The sequence below is a fragment of the Triturus cristatus genome, chromosome 3_1 (genome assembly GCF_964204655.1).
Source record: "Triturus cristatus chromosome 3_1, aTriCri1.1, whole genome shotgun sequence".
Taxonomy (NCBI): Eukaryota; Metazoa; Chordata; class Amphibia; order Caudata; family Salamandridae; genus Triturus; species Triturus cristatus.
Window position 1 is genome coordinate 310703692 of NC_140583.1, and position 27040 is coordinate 310730731.

The window sequence follows — 27040 nt, forward strand, 5'->3', positions numbered from 1 at the left end:
TTTTTCTCCTACTTCAGTGGTTCGACATAAAATGTATATTATTGCTCATGTATGCTAATACAGTATTTCACTTTAATTACATACGATATTGCTTTTAGAATATTAGTGAAGAAAAATAAAGTTTGTTCTTAAAAAAAAAAAAAAGTAGAAATAGAGAATGGTGAACAAATGAAACAGTTTCCTTCATTCCACTGGAGAATTTTAAAGAGAAGCCTAAAAGCTTGGGCTCAGTGCTCCAGGAGGAGATCCTCAGGCGCAAGAAAAAAAAACAAGACAGGTGCAACCGGCTGGGCACAATAGGATACTCTGGGTCCTTAAAGGCAGACACTGTTTAAACTCCCATAATAGCATCCTAATAATGTGTATAGCACATGGCTACCAAACAGGGTTTCCCAGCGCTTCAGGGGTGGGTAGGTCATTCTGAGGGATAGTAAAGCAGGGTCATTAAGGCTGTGCAAAAGTTGAAAAGGGAAGTACAGCATCAAGGATTCAGGAAGAATTCCACAGTTAAGGACCAAGGAAGGAGAAGGATCAATCAGGCTAGGTTCACTCTTGGAACTACAAATAGAGATTGGTTGCTGGAGCAAAGAGTACGAATAGTGTTATTGGTCGGACTTTTTTTTCTTTTTTAAGTATTGTGGTGCAGATCAGGTGTGGATTTTGTACATATAGTATAGAGCTTTGAAGTTTAAGTCAAGCCAGAATCCAAGGTTTAACTTCTGTGGAATACCCAGCGTGGCGGGGAAACGCTGAGGGCCCCAATAGCAGAGGGTTCCTATTTATTACCCTCAGCTCAGTCTTGTCATTCAATTTCAAGGAGGTGGTCATCCAAGTAGAGACCAGGCCAAGATGGAAATATAGGTCCTCCAAGTCAACTACCTGCCCAGATGACAGCAAGAAAAGGAACTGGGTGTCTGTGTAGGAGTTCAGGGTTAGCCAGCAGCCTTCCACCAGATCCACTAAAAGGCAGACAAAAAAGTTGTAAAGCATGGGGCCAAGGAAAGACCCTTGTAGAACTCTAGAAGTAAGTGGGAGAGAATCAGACCGTGTTTGACGAGACCTGAAATGTATGATCGGTAAGGAAAGAGCAAGCCCAGTATGGTGCCTTGAAGGCCCAGTTGGGTCAATCTGTCGATGAGAATTGTGTGAGTGTCGAAAGCTGCACTAAGATCCAAAAGGATAAGCACAGCAGTACCGTCCAAATCGGAGTCACCTTAGGTGCTCAGTGACTCCTAGTAGGGCAGTTTTGGTGCTATGACCAGTTCTGAAACGAGACTGGGAAGGGTGAAGGGCCCCTTGTGATTCCATCAAGGAGGAAAGTTGGGTATTGACATCTGGATTGACTACAGTAAGTTCATCAGTTCAGTGTAGCCGAGCAGGGTAGACACTAATCATGCTAGCACCTTGTCACAGTTGGGACTTCACTCCTAATAGGGGGGTAGGGTCAGGGCAGGACTATCATTCCTAGCTGTTGACAAAGTAGACCCAATATCTGTTACCTTGTTAAGGAAGTCCGCAGGCTCCTGACATTGAGCCTGAGATAGTGAGGGATCAGGAGATATGTTGGTAGGGTCGGACAGATCTTTAACCACTTTCAAAAATGTTTAGGTGGTTTTATGCTTGAGCAATTTGTTTCTGAATAGAAAAGCACGTGCAGTCCTGCAACGCGAGTGGTATTGGTTTAGTGCCTTTATATTTATTCTTTGTTTCAGGGTCAATTTACCCCATGCCCTTTCAATGCGCTTGCACAAACCTTTGTCTGCAATGGTTTGTTGAACCATGGAGAGGAGAATGTTGCCCAAGCACAGATTTTGCAAAAACAGATGGACAGAATGCAGAACAATGTCATACATTCACCCCAGTACAGAGATCTGGGCCTAAATCCAACGTTTTTTTGCTCACCATGCCATCCCAGTTTGAACCCAGCCATATGCAAATCAGTCGACTGCACAGACTGTGGCTTCGCTGGTATCGTCTTCTCTAGGGAGTCTCTTAACCAATTATAGGTTGGTCTAGTTCAACCCTGTGTTAACCGAGATATAGACCTCAGGAGGCAGGCGTTAAGAGTATTGAATCTCAACCAGTTTCTAGTCAAGGATTTGGACTTTGTTGTCCTTAGAGGCGTTGAGGGCAGGAAGGATACAGAAATGGGAACTGCAAAATGGTCAGACCATAGTACTGGAATAGGTGGGTCTGACATAAGACCTAAAATATTAAAAAAAAAAAAAAATGGGCTCCAGCAGATGACATGCTTAATGGGTGGGAAGGGAATTTATTAATTTGAGATTCATAGGATTCAAATCCGCGATTGGGGTTTGGCTGAGAATGCAGGTGGCATCCTCCAAGTATTATAGCCTATTGGCTATGCTGCCCTACTATCCATCTTACTTTTATAGAAAAAGGTTTGTGACAGATTTAAGCTATTTGGGAAAAACATTCAATATATAGCTATATTAACTCACCGTACAATCAGAATATCTTCACCACTGTAGCCTGTGTTTAGGCTGCATATTATGTTCTTAAGTCTTTGTGCAGACGTTCCTGAACAAAGGAAAGCATCTACACTCAAGATATTCTTAAAGTGCTCTGGGATTCTTACACGTGGGTGTAACTATTCAAATGCTTATGAATATCAATGGAGATCCCCATGGGAGAACTTGTGGTTATCGGGCAGGTACATTCCCAGTGGGAAATAGAACATGGATGGGTACTACTGGATGAGCAGTGGAAACATTGCTGTGCACAGGTAGGGCAGAGAGTCCAATACTAGACTGAATTATCCATTACAAGTTCCTCCACAGGGCATACTATACCACTGCCAGCCTGCACAGGTTTGGACTTTGGTTGGATGATACTTATGCCACATGCAGGATGGTCAGTGTGGATTTCCTTTATCTAGCTTGGAGGTGTACCGCTCTCAATCACTGAAGTGATCTCTTGCTAAACTCCCCCTCCCCCATTGCTCTTTTGTGGCACATCAAAGACTTGGCAGGACAAGTTATATACCTTCGGTAATGCCTTATCTGGTAGCCATGATCTAGCCACAGATTCCTTACCTTTGAATTTCCCAATTGTCAGACTGGACACAGAAGACATTTCTTCGAGCAATACCCTTGTGTGCCTGTAGGTGGCATCAGTAGGCTCCGCGTGACTCATCTCTGCAGCAGATGTCCACATCACCTATATAGGAACCACCTTGGCATGCGGACGTCCGTTACTTTATGACTTTCCACACAAGGAGCCATGAAGTGCACAGACCAGACTGCTGTGTTTCTGAGCTAGGGCCCTGAAAGAGAACAGCCTGGACCCTAAAAAAAAATGTCTGCTTTGTGGTGAGGATGGAGGTCTAAGGAATTAGCACCTAGATCATGCCCCCAGATAAAGCGTTACCGAAGGAAAGTAACTCGTCCATCTGATAGCCATCTAGCCACAAACTCCTTACCTGTGAATAGATAGCCAAGCAGTACCATCCCTGGAAAGACTGCGGACAAGTTTAGACCAGGAAGTCCTGTAGGACAGAGTGGCTAAAAAGGTCAACCCCTGTGGACTTTACTGTCCAGGCAGCACTGCTTCGTGAATGTGAGCAGGGATGCCCACAACTTTGTCTGACAAATGTCAATAACTGGGACTCCACATAGCAATGCCATGGGAGCAGCCTTAGCTCTCACAGAATAAACTTAGGCCTTCAGGGGACTGCTATTTGGCCAGAGCGCAGCAGATTGAGTCAAAGGACGGCCTGAGACATCCTTTTCTACACTACATAACCCTTCACTCCCATGTACCAAAAAGGGTTTAGTCCACCGGGAAAATCTTGTGCGGTCATGGTAGAACGACAATACTCTTTATAGGTCCGAAGGAGTTCTCTTTAGAGGGATGTGGAGAAAGTGGGTAAGCAACAGATTCCCCGACGTGGAATGGTGTTACCACTTCAGTAAGAAAGAGGCCCTAGTTCAAAGGCTTTGATGACTGCTTACAATTGGCTCACCCTCCTGTCAGATGTTATTGCCAATAAAAGGCTGTTTTGATGTGAGCAGCCAGAGGGGGCAGTTGTGCAAAGGTTCGAAAGGAGCACACATTAGGAAGGTAAGAACTAAATTAGTCTTCGTGGAGGGTCACCTGGGTGCCAAAATAAAGTTCGAAACTTTGGGCGGTGGCAGTTGGCATTCTACCTTCCTCCCAATCTCCACATAAGGCAGAGTTGGCAGGTTCAAGGGGAGCACCCTCCCCTGCTGCTGCAACAGAAGATCCTCCTGAAGGGTAAACCCGATCAGAGGAGCGATGCTTAACTGGAGAAGCTTGGGATACCAGGTTTTCCGTGCTCAGTCTGGAGCCACAAGAATGACTTTGGTCCAGTCACTCCTGATCTTCTTGAGCACTCTAGGCATGAGTGGTGTGGGCGGAAAGGCTTACAGAAGGCCTGAGCGCCACTTTAAGCGTCCGAGCGAGAACCGCCCTGGAAACTTCAACGTGCAAGACTGCTGATGCATGCCCTCAGCAGAGTCGAACCGATCTAACCAATCTAACCAAGGCTCTCCAACTGCTGAAAGACCTTGTGCCACCTCTGGATCGAGACTCCATTAGTGATCTGCTAGGCATCAACAGCTGATTACACCTGCCCTGGCATTCAGGGAACCTGCCAGGTGTTGAACCACCAGGGATAGACACTGCTGTTCCAGCCATGTCCAGAGACAGGAACTCCTGACAAAGGGTCCATGACCCCACCCTGCCCAGCTTGTTGCAGTACTACATGGCGGTGGTGTTTTCCATTAACACCTGAACCAGCATTCCCTTGTTTGAAGGAAGAAAAGCTTTTAAGGCTTAGGAAATTGCTCAGAGCCCCAACAAGTTGATGTGGAGTCGGGATTCCACTGGAGATCAGAGTTCTGATCTCTACCTCAAAAATGGCTGCCTCATCCCAGGAGTGACTCATACATCACTGATCTGGTTGGGGAAGAGAGAGGGGTCTGCCTCTGATCCAATCACGGTTAGTCAGCCAACATTGCTGATCCTGTGCAGTTCCCAAGCAATATGGAATAGGTCTGAGATTCCCCGGATGCTGCACTGCCTGGGACTTAAGGTACCGCTGCAGAGCCCTCATATGCCATTTGGCATGCATTACAAGCAGTAGGCCATGAGGACCAGCAACCTTAGTCATGCTCACAGAAATCCAGGATAGATGCTGAAACATCCATCACTGCCTGAATATCCTGGGCTAGTCGCTCAGGAGGATAGGTCCGAAACTGCACTCTGACAGAGTCAGTTGTGACTGGCATTTTTATAGTGAACCCCAGGGAATGCAGGAGGTTCGCCACAGTCTTGAGGTGGGAGACAACAGCCTAGGGAGAGTTCGTCTTCAGCCAGTCATGAGATAATCGAAGACTGGCAACCCTGATCTACGCAGATCTGTGCCTACTGCCACTCCATTGGTTAACACCCAAGGGGCGCCGCTGGTAAGCCAAAGAGGAGCACAGTGAACTGAAAGTGCTTGTGGCCTATTGTAAACCACAGGTAGCGCTGATAAGCAGGTAGGACGGGAATGTGAAAAAAGGTGACCTGCAAGTCCTAAGCTACCATCCAGTCTCTGGGGTCTAGGGCAGACTAGATGTAAGCCAGGGGCAGAATCTTGAACTTTCTTTGAGGAAGTAGGGGAGGGCTTGCAGAGCTAAGATTGTGTGCAAGCCCATTTCCTCATTTGGGACCAGAAAGTAGCAGGAACCGCCACAGCCTACTTCTGGCACTGGAACCCTTTATGGCTCCCTTGGCCAAGAGTCAGGAGGAAGTCTTGACTTCCTCCTGAAGTAAGTCAGGTGATCCTATGTCAACTGGTTGCAAGTTGGAGGCATGGAGAGATGGGGTAGTGTGAAGGGCAGTAGCCCCTTCTGACTATCTGAAGATCCCACCTGCCTGACAAGATGTTTTGCCAGTGGTGGAGGGGCTGGTTGATCCTGCCACCCATGATCTTGAAGGGCTAGTTTAGGAGTGGTCGGACACTGAGGGTGCTTGGCTCCGACCACCCAACCCATGTAGTCAGAACGAACTACACATGGCAGTGCAGAGGTTGCTGAACTTGCGGCCTTGTGGCTGGGGTATGGCTGAAATCCTGCTGTAGCCATAAAAGGGGCAAAAAGCAGACTGGGACGTGTGTACTCCCATAGGCTCAATGACTTGGCACTAGCCGCGAGTCCTTATCCACTGTAGAGCCATTTCTGTTGGTCTCAGAGATTGGTGCCATCAAAGGGCATGTACATGAGGGCAGCCTGAACATCCCCAGTAAAGCCAGAAGTTCAGCCAGGCGTGCCAGCGAACAGCCACAGTCAAAGTAATACCCCTGCCCAGCAAGTCGTGTTAAGCCCACAACCACTGACAAACTTTGCCACATTTCTCCCATCTGCCACTCCTTGGGAGAGAATAGCCCAGGCCTCCTCCTGGACCTGTGGTAGTACTTGCCCAACAGTTTCCCACAGGGAGTGGAAGTAACAGCCCAATAGGCATGTGGTGTTCAGACCACAACGCAAGGCTGGTGGAAGAAAAACTTTTCTTATCCCAACTATCCAGCCTCTTGGATTCCTTGTCTAGGGGTGCAGAAGGGAACACACCCTGTGATTCAGAGGCTTTGACCACCAATCTCCAGTGGAAGGGTCGTTGGTGAGGAAATTTAGGTCGCCCGGAACAGGGTGATAGCGGCATGCGATGGCCTTATTCACAGGAGCCCCTGTGCTGGGCTTGGGTCACGTTCCCAGTAGGAACTAAGTCAAAACCTCAGTAGAAGGCAGGAGGGCTTCGTCGGAGGAGACACCCGGCTGTAGGACCTCAGTCAAGATATTAGTTTTGACTGCCACAAAAGGAAGCTGAATTACCAGGGCCTCTGCTTCCCTTCGCACCACTTTGATGTATGAAGCTCATCTGTAGCAGTAGGGGGAGAAAGCAGACCAGAAATTCGGATGTGTCCAGAGTAGTGGCCTTACCAATTTCTTAATACCAGTTAATCACTTGCTCTGACTGGTCATGCAAAAGGGACCAGTGACCGCTTCACAATGTTCCTTCATTCCTAGCCCTTCAGAATAAAGCAGAGTAGCCAACCTAGGACCAAAGGTTTGTCAGCACCGGCAGACGCCGACCTGGCTCATCTGGGATGAGCATGGGGCAGACACTGCCACGAGGCTCTGTGGAGGGGCCAGCGCCGGGCAAGGTCACATTGGCACAGCCTACATTGGTCTGGATCCAAGGGGGGGGGGTGGTAATCAGCACCTCCAAAGCGGACGTAAAAACCCAATAGAGCCCCCTGAGCCTACAGGGCCGAAGCAGCGCAGGCAAGTTCAGGCTGCCCAAATATGAGGCACACTGAGCGTCCCCCGCCCAGCTAAAAACTGACGCAGACGCCAGTAGAGGCGGGATGGTATGGAGCCAACCCAGGCGCAGGTTCGGCTGAATGAGGCCTTGAACGCTGAGACTCCTTGCGTTTATGCTTACTGACCAACTCTTAGCTTTCGAGAGAGGACAGATTTAGGGATCCTGGAGTAATGCCCAGGCCTTCCCCTTGACTGGGACGGAGAACAAGACCTTTGAGGCAAACAATGAGGTGCCAGGCGCTGAGCCACAAGTAACTTTAGGGACTGCTCCCTCAAAGCTTTCGGAGCTATGTCCCAGCAGTTGGAGCACTACTTCAAGTCGTGGTCTCTCCATGCACCAAAGAACCCAGGTAGGGATCTATTAACAAGGTGCAGTGACAGGCACCGCACAGCTTTAATCCAGAAGTCTTCTTGGACATCCTACCCCCAAAAGGGTAGGACAAAACAAACTGTCAAAGTGAGAGTAGCTCTCTTCACAGATCTACGCTAGCTGGTGCAGAAAGAGGGACGTCAGAGTCACAAGGTAGCACCTGTATAGGTGATGCAGACATCACAATGGTGGCATCGATGCAGACATCACATGGAGCCAACCAACGACACCTATTGGTGTGCCAGGGTATTGCTCGAAGAAAAATATTTTGGATCCAGTCTGAAGCCTGGAAATTCAAAGGTAAGGAATCTGCAGCTAGAGGTCCATCAGATGCTGCATATAGGAGGCAAGTGGAACTGGCCCTATTGCTAAGAGACCAGTCACCAATCTTTGGCTTAGGCAGGCAATTAAATTCAAAGATTGGATTATAATTCTAATATACTGTATGCCAAACTCTTGCCTCCCACTCCACTCTTGATTTGATTCCATCTACGCACACGTCGGCAAACATATCTTCTGTTCTGCCTGCAGAATCCCCACACGCTCCACATGCAGGCACCTTTTAGAGCAGATTAATACTGAAACCCTAGCTATTCAGTTTTAGCCATGTGCTGGCTGCAACCCAGAATTACATTTGCCACCTTGGGATGGTGCTCTATCTAACCAGTCGATTCTTTTTATGTGGGTTGAGATTTAGATCTGCTAATGTATTGGGGCTGAGCAATTGGATGCACTGTACACCTTATTAATTCATGTCAACTATTGTTTTAGATTTTAATGAAATGCAACATTTATAATCAATAACAGTCCCCTCTTCTGTGGTCACTCAATTCTGAGGTAGCTTTGCTACCACTTAGTTTGGTGCCATGCAGACAGGGGGAACAAACATTAAGAGCTTTCCAGAAGTCACCGAAAATTATCTTGGAACAGGAAAGGACCTGTTAAGTAATGTCCTTTAGCCCATCCTATCTGGTTTTCATGCCGGGGTAGAAAAGCTATTCTCCACTCCCAAGCTACTTCCTCTGCTCTGGGAGCAGTTTATTCTTTTGTTACACCTAATTTGTGACAAGCACCATCTGGGCAGTTGGAGTTAATTAGTATCCAGCAGTTTCTGGCAGGGAAAGGTAACTTTCTGAAAGTTGCATTTCCTATACATTTAGTAAAAAATAAACTGTTAGAGGGGATCTTCATTAAATATTAAAGTAAAGCTGTCAATAGAACATGTAGTTACAGGTCAAATATAAAGTGTATAATCTATACTTTGACTTTGGCAATGTGCCAGCTACAGCCTGACCATCAATATCATTTTGGGTCTAGTTATTGGAAGAAACATGCGTTTTCTATGGTGACCTAGTACTCTTAAATACTATGCACACCAACATGTAGGCAGTGAGGTGCGCTTTGGAGCAAGATTTAAAGTGGTCAAAAGGGTGATTAACATTTGAGCAGCAAGGTTCCAGATGCCATGTTTTCACTGTCACTGTAGTGAATTAATAGGTACTGCACTCTACAAGTGGCATTTAACTTTCCATGGGTGTATTTCTGCACTATTCTACGGCCTTCTAGTAACATTAAATGTGAATCCGGTTTTGACCCAATTCTGCATTTTTTTAAATATTTTTTAAGAGATCAGAGCACACACTGGATAGAGTAAAATTTAGCAGGTGGCTATACCAACACTTCCCCCCAAAGGGCTCGCTTTAATGCATAGCTTAACACTGTATGCCAGCAAAGTTTATACTGGTTCAACTTTATTGAACACTGCCCATGTGTTACATTTGATTAACCTATCTAAATTGTTGTGCAATTCTTGGCTGGCTTCACAGCTCATTAGGAAATCTTAAACAGACATTAGCCTTGCATGCTACACTGCTGAATTACAAACCACTTTGTTGGCGAACAGTAAACTTTCCAAGAAGCCCACACGTGTATACTTTGCGCTATAAAATTTGAACTGAAGAGAAGCCAATGAATGCTTACTTCAACCCCTAGAAGCCTTATTGCCCAAGGAGGGTAGATTAGTGAGACTTAGATGCAGACAATCCTTCTTGCCTTCTCTAAAAAATAAAAAAATAAAAATATATCTTACCAAAATGTTGTCTAGGTGGAGCAGAACCATTTTTTGAAGGTAGGTCTTTGTGTGAATAGAAGATTGCTACTTACCTTGTAAGCATCTGTTAATTGCGTGTAGTGCTGTAGATTCACATGCCATGCATGCTCGTACCATCTAGTCTTGAGTTTGTAACTTGTTTTTCTTGGAAGTCTAAGTCCTGAGGAATAGGGACTCCTCCCTTAGTTGGAAATGCACATGGTCATCAGCTCGATTGTTCATTTTTTGCACAATAGGTGAGGATAAAGATGGTGTTAGACAGGTACATGCGACGACCATATAGGAAGCTATATACAAAAGTGAATGTAGCTCTACTACAACCAAAGCCTTCCAAGGAAGGTGAGTGGGCACATGTGACTCTAGAGCACAACACTAAGAATAGATGCTTAAAGGATGATACGCAGCATGTGTCACTGATAAAACATGCTTTGCACAGACTAAAAGCAGTGCATAATCCAAACTTTGCTAGCAAAGAGAACACCTCTGATGTGGAGAGCTAGAATCAAATCGCTGCAGGTTACTCAAACCACTTCGTGAATGACCAAAGTGTGAATGATGCCACCAAATCGCTTCGGTTATTTAGGATCTGATGTCCCACCCCATCTCCCCCCCCCCCCCCCCCCCCCCCCAAAAAAAACACCCACAGAATGCACTCAAACAGCAAAGGGGCAGGCAATGCTCGTTTTCCCCATCACTATGTGACACCTCCCCAAATAAAGTCCTCTTATCAGTCTCGAGAGGTAATGGAAAGGAACGGGGGAGGAACGGAGAAGAGCATGCGACATTTTAAGTTAAAAAAAGCCTTGTGGGTAACCAAAAATAAATAAGATGTAGGCTTGAATAGTTGTGTGTAAGGGGTCAAAGGAATGCTTAACCTGGCATTTGAGCAGAAATAAAATGCAGCGTCTTTGAGAAACATTTAAGTCATGCCTGTGGCACAGGAAATCTTAAGTTGTCAGGTTCTCAAACTAACACGTTCGCAACCACAAAGCCTATTCTCCTCCAAAATGCATACAGATGGGAATAGTGTACTTTTACAACATCACAAAGTGCACAAAACTTTGAAAAAGGCATTCTTACAATTAAATCTGAGAGATGATCAGAGCCAGAGCTGAATCCACTGGTGTCAGAGTCAGAAGGGCTGCTTGAACGAGAATCCAAAATAGATCTATCTAGACGAGAGTTTCTCAGCATAGGTGCAGGAATCTTGTCCACAAAGTCAGATGAGCCAAGTGAATCCATTGGCAGGAAGCCCAAGGGTGGTTTTCCAAGAACATTTCCCAAAGGACTATGAAGCATGCCAAGAACTACAAAAGGAACCAAAAATTAGAACATGACACATTGAGCAACCACAGAGAACAAGGCCTAATATAATATACAAAGCCAGGCTTTAGACTACACTTGCAATTTCATTAATGGTGTAACCAACCTGCTCGGATATTTCAGAAGATAGAACAGGAGGCAAATGCCAGGTCTCATGTTCTAGTGTCAAGGCTATTCGGAGGTGAAGCTAAACAAGTCTAAGCAGTTGATTTTATATACATTTATTTTAAAGGGCAAAAGGTCTCTAGCAACCTTGTCAGGTAATTTTTTCCATTTTAACCACTTCGTGGCAGGTGTCAGATACACTGAGGAGGTAGTGCAAGTGTTGGCTGTCAGCCATTGGCTGACAATAGGTGGTGTTTGAAGGAAACCCCTTAGAGCTTGCACTGCAAGTTCTTTTAAAGAAATGGGTGGGGGCCAAGTGGAATTGATTTGGCCTCCAGCCGCCATTGGCGTGTTGGACATTACAGATCTCCACTGGATGTGGACCAGGTGGAGAATGCTCTCCACCTTCAGGTGGAGTTTGTGCACACCCCGATGCATCCCCAGATTTCGGGGAGGCATTGATGTAAAGGCAAGAGTCTACCCTCTTTCCAGCAATGCCTTCCCCCCCCCAAAAACAGTTAACACAAGCAGGAAACCCACTAGGCCTCCTTCATACAAGGCTATACATGGTTTTCCCTCCTGGGGGTGCACCAGTTTAAAAAAAAAATAATAATAAAGTCGTGTTCAGCCCACCTGGCCTGTGATTTGACCTCCTGTGAGTCCATGTTTATTTTTCCAATGCGTATTCTGATTTTTTAATTATTTTTTTAAGTTGTCTCCCACTTAAATTGATCTCTATTGCATGTCAGTGCCATAGTAATCGAACACAGACTGGATTGGGCTCACCCCTTGTCCTTTGAAGTATGCTGTGGTATTTATGTGTAAAGGTGAAGTAACACTTGTTTGACTAAGTGGCTACGTTCTTTTTTACTGACCCATCTCAGCTGCACACATCTATGTAGGACAGTATTTTAAATGAAAGTTTAGGCAGATTGCATCTTGAAGGATTGTTGCTTAGGCGCCCCAACTTGATGTATGGACACCTGAGGGAGAAAACTGCAGTAGAATCTGGAAGCGATTTCAGTCTGCAGACTGCAATCTGATGAGTCATCTGTGTGATTTAGGAACACGGTCACAGCAGTCTTGATGTCCTTTCGCAAGCACAATCTGTGCAGCACAGACAGTAGCAGGGTAGTCCAGCCCACTGAGTTGGCACTTGCAGCAGCAACCGTAGAGTGCTCTTTTGGCAGCCCCCCAATTTAGTGCAACCTCTAATTCCACCGTTCACTGCATGCGATGATTCAAGTAGATACAGCAATTTCCTATTGACTACAACCATCTTTTTGGATGTCGAGACTTCCTTGAGAATTGTACACCAAAGAAATTTGCATGCCAAACAGCTTGAGAGCACGGAGGCACTAAGAGGCCTCTTTAGGGCACACCGATGAACTTCGGGAGTTGGACATTCCTGGTCCTTCTGCCCAAAAAGGGGCTAGTGCACATACCAAGCGTACAGTCCTGCTGGTTGTTAACACCCAGCTTCTCACTGGTCATGAGGCCAGGTTGATTTTTCTATTGCAGCGTATGCTGAATTCAAACTAGTTCAGCTGCATTACTCCAGGACCATCCAGCCCATGACAGGTTGTTCCAAATTTGGGCTGTCATGGAACATTTGTCTGCCAAATTTCCAGATAAGTACATGGGCAGAGTGATAAGAAAGACTAGGTACTTCAGCCATACAATGAGTTGTAAAAGTCATGTATGTTATAAGAAGCCATTTATTCCTTGATTCCGTTAGCAGCATACAATGTGTATGTTTACGGTCAGACCACCACAGGAAGACCGATGTTCTTGACAGTCACTGAAAGTCTCATTGCTGAAGCAGTTGCCTTTACTTCATACTGTAGATTCAGGTTGTACAAAACGTAGCAAGGCTGCAGGATGGCATTTTGCTAACTGCATTCCCACCACAGGGAGAAAGACTACCATGTCATAGTTGCAAAGCCTGCTATATGCAAGGAAAGAGGCAAAAGACTTGCAGTTAGTGTCGCCAGTCTCCATCTCAGCCAGACCTATGTTTTCCAACTTGCTTTACGTTGTATCATACAAAAGTGAAGTATTTGGAAACCGACAGAGGTGAAGCTGTCCTAGTATACCTTTCAGTGGCTGTAAATGAATACATACCTTCGATAAATCACTACTACATTAGGCAAAACAGCCCTTCTAATTGTTTTAGTTGAGAAAATCTTTAACTGGATTATAGGCTGCTTGACACCTATCTGCTGTCAAAACAAGTAGATGTTCATTAGTCAATACACTGCGCATAGTGGTGGACAGAACACAATCCACATTCTCACAGAAGCTTAAGTAGCAAAACCTAAAGCCTTTAGTATTTTTGAAGTGCTCTTTAGGGAACGTAGGGCAGCCTTCCTCAGCCTGTTCTCACCTTAGTTTCAAAGGCAAAGCTGCTCTTTCAGTTCAGAGAATCTAGGCCTCAAGGCATCCCCCCTCAGTCACAAACTGAGTTAGATTTAGCAAGCATGCATTCACAGAGATACGACATAGGTAGAAGGCAGATAAAGGCAGTAGATGCACATATGCAGTCACTTAATCTTCAAAGGACTCAACTCCATGTGCATTGCACTCCGATACTAAATTACTCCCTCACTCAACTAAACTGGTCTCCAAACCATATGGAATGTAGCAGCCAGCTTCTCTGGCTTCCCATTCACAACTCTTTAAGCTACTGACATTCAAAACATTAAACACTGGACCATCTTACCTCAACTGCCACAGATGACAGGCACCTTCCAGAGACCTCAGCTCAGCTGCATGTCATACAGATGCAGCACAAGAATAGGCAGTGCCTTCTACCTTGCTCCAATAGCCTAGAATGACCTACCCGATAACATCTTGCACTGCCACTAAAATTCTTGCATTACCCAAGAAGCTGAAGACTTTACTTCATCTAGGCAAGTCCATGGTTCCACCCAAACTGCTCTTGGGTAGACTGCAGGATACTCTCCTAGGTGATCGCACGTTTTACAAATACACATAACATTACACAGAATTCTACAAACACTATGTATATGATTCACATTTGTGACCTGCTGGCCATGTTAATCCGGTCATGTGTTAGATACTCTGTTTCCCATATGACAAGGGTATTAGTCAACACTGCACATAAACGGATAGGGCATTTCCACATTGTTAAGAGTACCTGGTGTGCCAAACACCAGTATCCTTGGTAGATTAGGACGTGCTCTTTGGGGAACTTCCAACTAAATGAGAACCTGGAAGAAACTAAGATGAACTGAAAATTGAAAGCAGGCCCAGTGCAGTCAATGTTGCCACGGGTAGCATAAAGTGTTTCTCCATTTCCAATCGTTTTTGAATAAAAAAAAAAAACTAAGTACTGGATCAAAGGAAACCAGTGTACTAGTAGAGAAGGAGTAGTTTCTTTTCTGTAACTCCAGTTCTGTAGTAGGGGTATCTGTTATAGTCATAATCTAGTGAATAGTCCCGCCCATGTGCGTGGACCCCGGAGCAATAAAAAATAATCTCTAAAGGTGACAAATCATGCAGACCTGCATACACCTTTAAGAGAGAATTTAATTTAAAGACAGATAATGCAGCCTATACCCACAGGCTACACTGCCCAGTACTTCAACTAGAATTCCACCAACATCCACAAACAGCACTGCCTGTCCAGCTTTTCTCCACATAGGAAAAAACCCTGCCTCTACCAGCAAAAGCCTCTGGAATGATAGAGAGGAAGGAGTGGACAGACAAGCCCCATAGGCTGCCATTATGTGGCTTAGAACAGGATACTGTGCCTTTAAGAAATCTTTCCAGATTTCCAGAACTTTCCCCAGTATCCCAGAATGCCCAGCAGGTCCTTTTACTTTCAGTTCTTGTTGAAGGCGTAGCACGCCAGACCTGTAGCATTCTACACATGAATTAGTATCTCTCCACCGGGGAGGAGGGCGGGCGCTTATGACTATAACAGATACCCCTACTACAGAACTGGAGTTACAGAAAAGAAACTACTCCTTCTGTAGTAGGGGATCTGTGTATAGTCATAATCTAGTGAATAGAATGGCAAGCCCATCCCCACACAACAGCAGTGGAGAACAAACAAGACAAACCACTACTGTGCGAACAAATTTCGCAGCGAAGCCTGCCCAACCTGAGCATCTGCCCTGGCATCCGAGTCCAGACAGTAATGCGCAGCAAAGGTATGGACCGACTTCCAAGTGGCCGCCTTGCAGATTTCCGCAATAGGAACATTACGCAGCAAAGCCGTCGTGGCAGCTTTGCCCCTGGTGGAATGAGCCTTAGGTTTGCCCCCTAAGGTCTTATTAGCCTTTTGATAACACAATTGTATGCAGGACACAATCCACCTAGAAATGGACTGCTTAGAGGTCGCAAGACCAGTCCTGACTGATCCATAATTAACAAACAATTGGTCAGACCTACGAATATCCTTGGTCTTATCCAGATAAAATTTCAACACCCTCCGAACATCCAGGGAATGGAGAGACCTTTCCGCTGGCGAAGAGGGATTCTGAAAGAACGTAGGTAAAGTTATGGACTGGTTGACATGAAAGTCCGAGAACCTTAGGAAGAAATTTAGGGTGAGTACGCATCACAACCTTAGCAGCATGAAATACAGTAGAAGGTTCTTGACAACATAATGCCTGAAGTTCACTCACCCTGCGGGCCGATGTAATGGCCACTAGGAACGCCGCCTTCCAGGATAGGTGCTGCAAAGAAGCCTTGTGAATGGGTTCAAAAGGCTCCTTCATCTGTCTGGACAGCACCACATTCAAGTCCCAAGAAGGCGAGGGAAGTCTGACGGGAGGAAACCCTTTCTTCAAGCCTTCCAAAAAATCCTTGACCACAGGGATCTGAAAGAAGGAAGTCTGTGAAGGGCATTTCCTGTAAGCAGTCAAAGCAGCCAGATGAACCTTAATGGAATGGAAATTAAGGCCAGACTGCGCCAGATATAAAAGGTACGGAAGGAGGACATCTTCCTTACATGTCGTCGGATCAAAGTTCTTGGACTTACACCAGATACAGAACCTCTTCCACTTGTAGGCATAGGATGTCCTAGTGGAAGGTCGTTTAGACTCCTTCAGTATGTCCATACAATCGTCTGGTAGATTCAGATGACCATATTGCACTATTTCAGGAGCCATGCCGCCAAACTCAAAGACGAGAGATTGGGGTGCACCATCCGCCCCCCGAACTTCGTGAGAAGGTCCGGCATGCACGGCAACTGCATGTGAGGAAGGAGAGACCGGTGAAGTAGGTCCGTGAACCACCACTGCCAGGGCCATTCCGGGGCGATCAGGATCATCCGCGCCCTGGACTGGGACAGCTTGATGAGCAGTGCCGGAATCAGGGGAATGGGTGGAAAAGCGTACAGAAAGCTGTTCGACCAATCGATCCATAGCGCATTCCCCAGCGTCCCCCGCTGGTAGTACCTGGATGCGAAGTCTCGGCATTTGCTGTTTTCGGCGGTGGCGAACAGATCTACGTCTGGAGTCCCCCACCTTGCGAAGACTTCTCCTAGTACTTCGTCGTTTATGACCCATTCGTAGTTTTCCTGAATCAGCCTGCTCAAGGCGTCCACCTGAGCATTCTGCACCCCTGGCAGATGCGTGGCCGTAATAGTCAGTCCTCGGGCCAGCAGCCAGTGCCAGATCGCCTGCGCCTCCTGTGACAGAGTGCGCGATCGACCCCCCTGCTTGTTGAGGTAATACATCGTGGTTGTATTGTCCGTCTGAATCAGCAGCGAGTTGGTCTGGAAGGACGGAAGGAAGGCCTTCAGTGCTAGGAAGACAGATCTGAGTTCCTGGAAATTGATGTGGTACGTCGATTCCAAAGGAGACCACTTTCCTTGAAACTGCAAGTCCCCGGAATGCGCTCCCCAGCCCTGGAGAGACGCATCCGTCCCGACACTCGTCGTGGGAATGTCCTTGTGGAAGGGAACCCCCTTGAGGAGGTTTTGCGCCGAACACCACCACTTCAGGGACTGAAGAGCATGCAGAGACAGTCGTATCTTGTCGTCCCAAGAGCCTGTCCTCTGATCCCACTGATCCTCCAAGCACTCCTGCAGTGGTCTGTGTAGCCGTGCGTGAGGCATGAGGAAGATACAGGAGGCCATCGATCCCAATAGAGAAGACACCTTCCTCACTGTCGTCGATGGAGCAGTCCTGAGGTCCTGAGCCTTCCGAAGGAGTGATAACCGTCTCTCCTCCGAAGGAGACACGCTTGCTGACCGCGTATCGATGGAGGCTCCCAGGTACTGTATGCACTGGACTGGAGTCGGAACCGATTTGGCCATGTTGACGTGTAACCCCAGCTTGTGCAGGAGAGCGCACGTCCATCGGAAGTGATCTTGCGCTTCCGAGAAGGATGAAGCCTTGATCAGCCAATCGTCCAGATACGGGTAGACAAACACCTTGTTCCTTCGCAGATGTGCCGCCACCACCGCCATGCACTTCGAGAAGGTCCTGGGCGCAGACTTTAGCCCGAATGGCAGTACTGTGTATTGATAGTGATTGGCGCCGACTTGGAATCGCAGGAACTTCCTGTGCTTCCGTGCTATGGGCACATGGAAGTACGCATCCTGTAGATCTATGGCACAGAGCCAGTCTCCCCGTTGCAGCTGAGGGTAAATCTGATGCAACGATAGCATGCGAAACTTCTCTGCGAATCCATTTGTTTGCCTGTCGCAAATCCAGAATGGGCCTGAACTCGTTCTTGTCCTTCTTGCGAACGAGGAAGAACCGAGAGTACAGACCTCTTCCCCTTTGAGACAGAGGTACCTCTTCTACCGCCTTTTTTCTCAACAAGATGTCTGCCTCCGCCTGGAGCTCTCTCAGCTGGTACTGAGAGCTGACCGGCAGAATCGTTGGAGGCGGGCTGATAAACCGAAGACTGTATCCATTGCAAACAATATTCAGCACCCACTTGTCCTGAGTAATTTTTCTCCACTCTGCCGGAAAAAGTTGAATGCTTCCCCCCACTGGAGTGGGTAACGGTTGAGGGGGAAGTAGCCGCTCAGGGCCGAGACCCGGCCGGGCCCTTGGTAGTGGTGGTCGCCTGCTGGCCTCCTCTACCCCTCTGGCGTTTCTGGAAGGGCTTCTGGAACTGCTGCTGTTGGTGCTGCTGTCCCGAACCCTGCCCACGCCCTCTGCCCGAAGACCCGAACCGCCTCTGGAACGGGCACTTCTTCTCGGCCTTCTCCAACCCGACGGCCGTCAGGGTTTCCGCCTCCGCCTTCATGCGGGCCATCTCATCATCCGCATGTTTTCCGAACAGGGTTTCCCCCGAGAAGGGCAGGTTGGCCACTCTGTGCTGCGCCTCTGGTTTGAGGGACATCAGGCGCAGCCACAAATGCCGCCTCTGGTGGACGCCATGACAGTAGGCGTGGGCGGCCAACAAGGAGACATCCGCCGCCACGCCGATCACCTGATTAGAAACCAGCATGCCTTCGCGCACTGTTTCCAAGAAGTCCTCCTTCCTGTCCCGGGGCAGCAGGTCCGCATACTGCTGCAGGGACTCCCACAGGGCCTGGTCATAACGCCCCAACAAAGCCCCTGCACTCGCTGCCTCCATGGTGGTGGCGGCGGTCCCACACACCTTCCTGCCCGCAGAATCCAGCCAGCGGCTTTTTGTCAGGCGGTACCGTCGATGAAGGAGCGGTCGCATGTTGTTTCCTTGCCGCTGTCACGATGACCGAATCCGGCTTCGGGTCCACCCTCAAAAAGGTAGGGGCCCTATACTTTTTCATGAGCCTGGAGGGGGCGGCTTTTGTCACCGCGGGAGTGAAGAACAGCTCCAAAGCGGGCTCCACCAGTCCTGGTACAAGAGGCAGTAGAGGGCGAGACAGATGTTTCTTATGAAGTGTCTCGAATATCACGGACGTTGTGGGTGTTGGAACAGTCACCGTGATACCCAACTTTGCTGACCCTCTCAACAGCACCTCTTGGAAAGAGACCAAATGTTCCACCGGAGACACCCTAGTCCCCGGCGAGTCGACAGCGTCTGGGAAAAATCTCTGGTCGAGGACCGTGTGTGCGACCTGGACCTGTGCCTCCTACGGCGTCGTCCCGAGTCCGTCGATGACCGTCCATGGCTCCGTGATCTTCTCCTCCTGAGAGAGCGGGAGCGCGACCTCTTCGGCTTCGGTCTGCCCGCCGACCGCGGACGTCGCGGCTTCGGAGTCCCCTGCGGCGGAGTCGGGTACCTCGGAAGGGAAACCGACCGCGGGGGAACCGCCGGCAGCCCCAACAGAGTGCGTGGTAACGACCGAGGTGGGGCGGCGGAGGCAGCGGTGGTGGAGGCAGAGTCGGAGGGGGAGGAGGCGGTGACGTAGGCATCCGAGGAGGCGTATACACCACAGAGTACACCGATCCTGATGACTCTTCCTAGACTGCGATCTGCGCCTCGACGGCGGTCTTCTTGACGTCGATCGTCTCGACGTCGACCGTCTCCTCTTCACCGACGGCGAACGGAGATCTCCCCTCGACAGCGAGCGCCGACGCCGGGTCCGATCGACGCCGACGCCGACGTCGCCGATGTAGACGATGGCGGCCTGTTCAGGTCCCTCGACGTAGACGCCGCTTCTCCCCAGAGCCCTGGGGAGACGGCGAACAGATGGTAGTCATCCTCCTCGACGCCGCCGACGCCCTCGATGTCGACGGGGAGTGGGGACGCTTACTGGTCTTCCGGCCCCTGGGGAGCCCCCCAGAGGCCTCAGTATGGGCCAAATCAGCCCCTCCAGACCCACCTGGTGCCTTCAGCCTTCTCTCCTCCAGGACTTGAAGCCTGATCTTCATTCTGTCCCTCAGGGTCCTGGCTGAGAACGAGTGGCAGATATCACAGTCTTCAGGCACGTGGGACTGGGGAAGGCAACCTATACACACCTCGTGTGGATCTGTTTTAGCCTTTTTTCTACCACATTCCGGGCACTTGTCGAACAAGCCAGGCATGTTGACAGTACCAGCCACTAAGCACTCGAAAAAGTGACAAAAACTGACAAAAACTACAATAATCCCTTGAAAAGGGGAGAGCTCAATGCTCCAGGGTCCTGCTAGCAGGAGCCGGAAAAAAGAACTGAAAGTAAAAGGGACCTGCTGGGCATTCTGGGATACTGGGGAAAGTTCTGGAAATCTGGAAAGTTTTCTTAAAGGCACAGTATCCTGTTCTAAGCCACATAATGGCAGCCTATGGGGCTTGTCTGTCCACTCCCTCTCTATCATTCCAGAGGCTTTTGCTGGTAGAGGCAGGGTTTTTTCCTATGTGGAGAAAAGCTGAACAGGCAGTGCTGTTTGTGGATGTTGGTGGAATTCTAGTTGAAGTACTGGACAGTGTAGCCTGTGGGTATAGGCTGCATTATCTGTCTTTAAATTAAATTCTCTTAAAGGTGTATGCAGGTCTGCATGATTTGTCAGCTTTAGAGATTTTTTTATTGCTCCGGGGTCCACGCACATGGGCGGGACTATTCACTAGATTATGACTATACACAGAGATCCCCTACTACAGAACCAGAGTGGCTTACGGATGGACAGGCATTTTCAATTCTTGGTTTAGGACAAATCTGAGATTAGTAAGGCAGCACATTATGGGTAACAAAACCCTCGAGACAAATGAAGGGAGGGGATTACATGCATGACTTCTGACCTTGTATAAAAAAAAAAAAAAGCAGTTGTATCAAAAGCACAAACCTGCATTTTATTTTATATTAAATTCTTTAAGTGTTCAAGGTGATGGCAGGAATTCTTGTCTGCTTTATGGAGACTTGGGGGGTTGTTTGTCCTTGTAAACATTTACATTGAAAAAGTGTGCCACGGCCCTAAGGAAGCGGCCCAGCAAGGTATGGGTGCGGTTTGGTCCAGCTATGTGTCCTGCTATGTGTCCTTCCCCTCCACCCACTAACCTACTTACCCGTTAAGGTCCTGCACCTTGCCTTTTCTGCGTCCAGTGTTTCGGCCAGAAGTCTTAGATTAGTTTTAGTGGGAGCAGTTGAAGCAGCGCTTTCCTGCAGTAGTACAGTCGAGCTTTGAGCCCAGTAAACAGTAAGTGTGAAGAAACTTCTGACCAGCAAAATTAGTTCTAGAAGAAGAATTTGGGTGCTGGTTCCATGAGTACGAGAAACTGACATTGAGGATACTGTGGTGCGTGTAATTTCCTTTACCCAGATTTAGAAACACCAAAGGTAGATTTATTTTATAACAGAAGCTCCAGCAACATCGCTACAAATTCCACACCATATTCTACCTTTTTACAGAAAATGCAGGTGGTTGTTTCTCAGGAAGTGGGGAAATTCTCTAGTTCTTGGCTTATGGTGGCCCCACTTGGTTAGGTCTTCATCCCCTGCTCACGTATGTGGGGGTTGATTTAAATGGAAACGTGATAATCCTATGTAAGAAGTTTGGGTTAGTGCATAAACACTGTCTGAGAGCACCTGAATGTATGATTCTTCCACAATGAGCACATGCATTTTACTAACCCTCCGTAGAGATGGTATTGCTACACAAAAAGCAACCTTCCGGGTTAAAAATTGCATTTGACAATTATAAATTGGTCCGTACTCCTATTTTGTAGGAATGCTGCAATTCCTTGATGCAGGCTTAGTAACAAGTAACGGACTAGTTATTCTGTTAGTGAAGGGTTGATTAAGGATACACAGTAGTAAACAAAACCTTTGTTTTGCTGCGTAGCAAGCCCTTGTGGTTGGTCTTGCGGACTCGAATGCTTTCTAGAAGGAGATTAGATCATCCGAATTCTATGACCTCAGGAGCCAGATGGCAAGATTAAACTGCTGTGCATGGAGATGTTTCACCCTGCCCCTTCAGTGAATGAGAAGGTTGGATAGTAGAGCAGTTGAGGGGAACTAGGTACAACTCTAGTAGTGCTGTGTGCCATGGCCGCGAGCCCATGTGGGAGAAATAACTATTAGGGTCACTGAATTCAGTTTCCTGACCACATATGGAAGGTGTGGGAGAGAAGGAAAAGCATAAGCAAATATCTGAAACTGTTCATCCATAGAGTTCTTTGGATAGAGAATGTGGGTATTGGATGTGAATCTTTGGCACTGCGAGTTTCGGTGGTGGCAAACAGGTTAATTACAGGGGTTCCTCACCGGTGGTAGTATTGTTGCAGTAATGAAGTGTGAATTTTCCAATTGTAAGCTTGCTGGTGTCCTGATGAGCAGGTCTGCAATGGTGTGTTACTTTCCTAGTATGTATTGAGCCCGGAGGAGAATCTTGTGTTTGCCATTTGGTCTGCGAGAGGTGGGACAGATTGATAGAATGGTCTCCTGCCTCCTTGGTTTCTGGATATACTACATTAGTCCTACTATTCAGAGAAGGACAGTCTTCCCTGTAATGTTCGTTAGGAATGCTTTTAGAGACATGTAGATGGCTAAAAGCTACAGCATGTGGATGTGCATTGTCTGTTGTGATATTCAGTGTCACTGAATCACAATGTCTTTTATATGAGCACCCACATGAGGGATGCATCCTTTGTGAGAGTCACCTGCGGGATTGGGTCCTTGAAGTTCATTTGAAATGTTCCATCATTGTAGGGACTGCTGGACCATGGGTGATGCCAACACTAAATCTTCCACCCTGCTTGGGACCATTGCGATGCTAAACTCTTAGAGGTCTCATGCGTAGTCTTGTATGTGGCACTATTGCTATGCATGATGCCATTGTTCAATAGGTGCATCACTGTTGACTGGTAGGTGATGTGGCTTAAAAAGAGTTGGTTCTTGAGATCCAGAACCCTTTGTGGATTGGGGCAAGCTTTTCCTGATACAGAGTGGCGTATCGCTCTTAGGTATTGTTGTAACCTGGAATGGTTGGAGATTAAATTATTGCACAGATAGTAAAACCAGACTGGTGAAGTAGGTCTATTTTGAATGTCCTTTAGAGATTTGCGTTTGTTTGGACTCTTGATCAGCCAATTGTCAAGATATGGAAAGACATGTAGGTTCGTCATAATTTAGCTGTTACGGCTAAGCATTTTGCCGTCACCCCAAAAAAGTAGCACTTTGAATTGATAGTGACGTCCACTTACCACAAACATGTGGTGTTTCGGTGGGCTGGGTGGATTGGAATGTGGAAGTAAGCATCCTTCAGGTGTAATGCAGTAATGAAGTCACCCTCTTGTAGGATTACATCTTGCAATGTGGCCACATGGAAGTGTTCAGAAAGTACGTGTCGACTGAATGGTCGCTGGTCCAGAATGGATTATAGTGATCCATCTTTTTTGGAATGTGGAAATGTAGAGGGGACTCCTTTGTATCGATGTTTGAGTGGGACTGGTTCTATGGCCCCTTTCTGAAGTAAGCGCTTTACTTTTAACAGATGTGAATTTAACATCTGCTGTTTCAGTGGTATATTTAGAGGTAGTCTTGTTCATTTTATTGATGCCCTTTGCAGCGGTCAGCTCAATCAAATGATCATTTGATTGTTACTTTTGATATTTGTCTCACCTTTCACCAAGTCTTGTTTTTTGTATTCTTCTGGGAGATGTAATATTAGATCTTCCATCTCATCCCCAGGTTGCCCATTGTATCTGTAGAATAGGAAAACTAAAATTAGCAATGTTCCAGTGGTTTGCGTGACCTGCCGTTACTCTTGCCTGCTGCATCACTTCTTGGGTGTTTCATCTAGAGGGTGTGCCTCTCTAGTACCTTGTGCTTAAACGCTTTCCCTGCGGTGGTGAAAAACTAGGGTATCTGCTGGGGATGTCTTTGCACGTAAGAAGGTTAAGATGGAGATGGCCTGTATTTTTCTATGCGAGGAGTTAGGACCCTGGATTTGACTGGGTCCTTGATGTCTTTGGATACGTTAAGGATGGAGCCAATCATAGGGAGATATTGAATTGAGCACACAAGTGTTTCCACTAGGAAGTCAGTTGGCCTCTCGCATCCATGGGGATCTTGTGGAATTCTGCCGCTCTTTGGATTACATTGTGGTACAAGTAGGAGCCATCTGGAGGAGACTTGTAGGTATTGGTGGCTCCATATTGGGGTCAGGCAAGACCACACCATAATCATCCTATGGGTCAGGGTTTGTTGTGTCCTATGTTCCTTGAAGTATGTACAGTCTCTCCCTCTTCTTGTGCAGAGGGTACTTGGATTTGTGGGGACTCTGGGGGGCTGAAAGACATTGGCTTTGTGGCAGTGTTCCTATGACACTGAGGTGGCTGTGGCAAGCGTTGATCCAGAGCCTGAATCTTGGCATTTGCTTTAACACTTTCCTGCATAAACTGTTGCAGTCCCTCTAAGAATGCCTTGTTCGTCACTCACTCTGGCTAGGAGTCTCATTTATTTGGAATCGGACGCATCCTCAAACTCTAGTGGCTTGAAAAGCCCCTGGTGGAGTTTTCTTCTGGTCAGAAGTGTCATTGTTTCAGTCCTCGGAATCAAGGTAAGAATCGATCCAGATTGGCTCTAGCCCGAGTGCTTCTTCAGATCTGATGATTCTTGGGGTCATAGTCTGCTAGGCATCCTTTGGTGCAGATTTATGCTTCGGTACCAGTGTCAGTTGGTGCAGACTTCTGCTTAGGGGCTGGTGGCTCAGTCAGCATAGACTCCTGCTTCGGTAACTGCAAAGTGCCAGAACAGTTCCAATGCTGTGGCCGGTTAGCTTGATTGGGATCAAGAACATTGCACCCTCCGAGATGTGCTCACAGTTCAGCCAGAGTACTGTCACACACCATGGTGTGGCGGGCTGGTGGAGGTGCATGTAAGATTTTTACACCGGGTCAACTGTACACCTGGTGCGTGATGTTGTCTTGGTCCTCAGCCCAGAATAAGATGAGCCGTGGCAATGTGGGCCCCTTTTCGTGCACTGGAGTGCCTTCTTCCAGAGTATGAATCTGAAGAGACGTAGTGGAGGCTGGCGATCACCCCAACCTCCTAACGGGGCACCCGATTTGAATTCCACATCACTGTCATGCGAGAACTCTGCCTCAACCACCAGTTCCATAGTGAGTGCCAGGCGTCCATCCCCAAGGCATTGGAGGATCATCTAGTTTGAGTAATGCACAAGCCACACACTCAGCCTCTTTGCGCTCGGAGAGAGGAATACATTGTACACCTAGTTTCCATCAGAATGTGCGTTTTTGGCCCTGCACCGAGGGCAGTCGGAAAAGGTTCTGGTCAGTCTACATCACCCCAAGATGGCCATTTAACAGGCGTGTACTGGGTAATGTGTTCCTGGCTCATAGAATTCATTAGTACCCCGACTCTGCGATCGTGTTTTTAGAACCATAATCACGTGGGCATGGAATGCTGCAGAGCTCCATCTCAGTACGTGTGCCCAATGATGGAATAAAACAAAGGAGCTGTTGTACATGCACAACATCAAGGGTGAGGAGAAACCACGCACTAAGCGCATTAAACCAGAGGAAAAACAACCTGCAGAGTCTGGGTCAAACTAGATGGTAGGAGTATGCATAGCTTGTGTATCTGCAGCCAACACATGCTACAAATAATTTTCTATTGCCCATAGGAAAAAAAAAGGTAAGCTCTGATCATGTATTATAGAGGTCTGCAACTTTGATGTGCAGAATGTAAATAAGTTGGACCTCTTTAATTCAAGACTCCCTTTGGGTTTTAAGGTTAAAAGCAAAATTCAAATGTTAAGGATGTGTTTATTCAAGTTGGCATGCCACTACGACATAAGGTGTCCCCAAATAAATATATTTTTGAAAATGGAGAGCCGTGTTTAAGTTGATAGGGGACAATAATCTGATATCTTAATTGGATGCAGCCAAGATGGAGATCTCTCCGATGTTCAAAAAGTGGTTAAAAAGGGACTATGAAATTTGCTAAGGTAAATAGACGGGTGCTTCAGTCAGAAGTAGGGTCGAAAGTGGACTCCATAATCGCTAGCACAGCTACTGCACACCTGAGTCTGTTGTAGTGTAATCATGGTGTAACGTTGAGCCTTCTCCAAGGAAATGAGAGTTAAGGAAAAAAAAAAAAAAAATAGATTAGAATCCTGAAGCGAAAAACTAAACAAAAAAAGCATTTCCCCAATAACTGATGGGTAAAATATGAAGGAAGGTGTCAACTTTGCTGTTGGAAGGTAGTATTTAGACTGTTCTCCCGAAGCAGGTTCTCCTGAATGAGGACCTCTGGGGGACTCATTCGGGGGCAGCAAAGGCTAGTTACCGCCACCCCCTTTCCTGGCACCCAGCCAGGGAATGGGGCCAGGGCATGTTCGCCAAACAGGCTGCAATGTTGGGTTTAGGAGGAATCCTAGCACGCTTGACAATATAGTAGTCCTTTAAGTAATAGTCGAAAATTATCTCCTGGAGTATGCCTGTATACACCGCGTCAGATTTCTCCACAGTGGTTGACAGTTGATCGTCGGATGTGGAGAAAGCTTCTCCATCTGGGTGTATCGCACCATCTTTTGGGTTTTATGGAATTTCATTCAGATGCCTAGTACCAAGTCTTGATGGAAGGGATGCAGTGATTATACCATAGGCTTAAAATGCAAAATGGTCTAAAGCAAGGTTGCTTGCTGGGTCCCCTGTACATCCATGATCTTCCAGGCACCTTAAAGTGAAGGGCCATCCTCGAGGATTCGGTGCAATGTCCATTAGCTCCTACGGTACGCAGACTATGTATCCACAAATAGACTTGCAGCATAGTCTTGTAGGGTTGTCAAAATAAGCAGTCTACTTTCTGAAGATTCACATTTCTTACAAGTAAAATTTTGATATTTCGTAAGAATGGATTAAGATCGAAGTGGAAGTTTAACTGGTACTTGGGTATGGACAAATTTGAAATACCGTACTCTTGGG

The 27040-nt window shown here is 47.2% G+C and overlaps 1 protein-coding gene across 5 annotated transcripts in view; it reads right to left on the reverse strand.

Moving 5' to 3' along the window:
- CPEB1 (cytoplasmic polyadenylation element binding protein 1) overlaps positions 1-27040 on the reverse strand; it is a 493259-nt gene that overhangs the window by 237553 nt on the left and 228666 nt on the right. For all 5 annotated transcript variants that reach the window (XM_085644001.1, XM_085644004.1, XM_085644003.1 and 2 more), the window contains one exon: positions 10910-11136. In XM_085644001.1, the coding sequence (XP_085500127.1) occupies positions 10910-11136 (227 nt within the window). The remainder of the gene's footprint in view (positions 1-10909; positions 11137-27040) is intronic.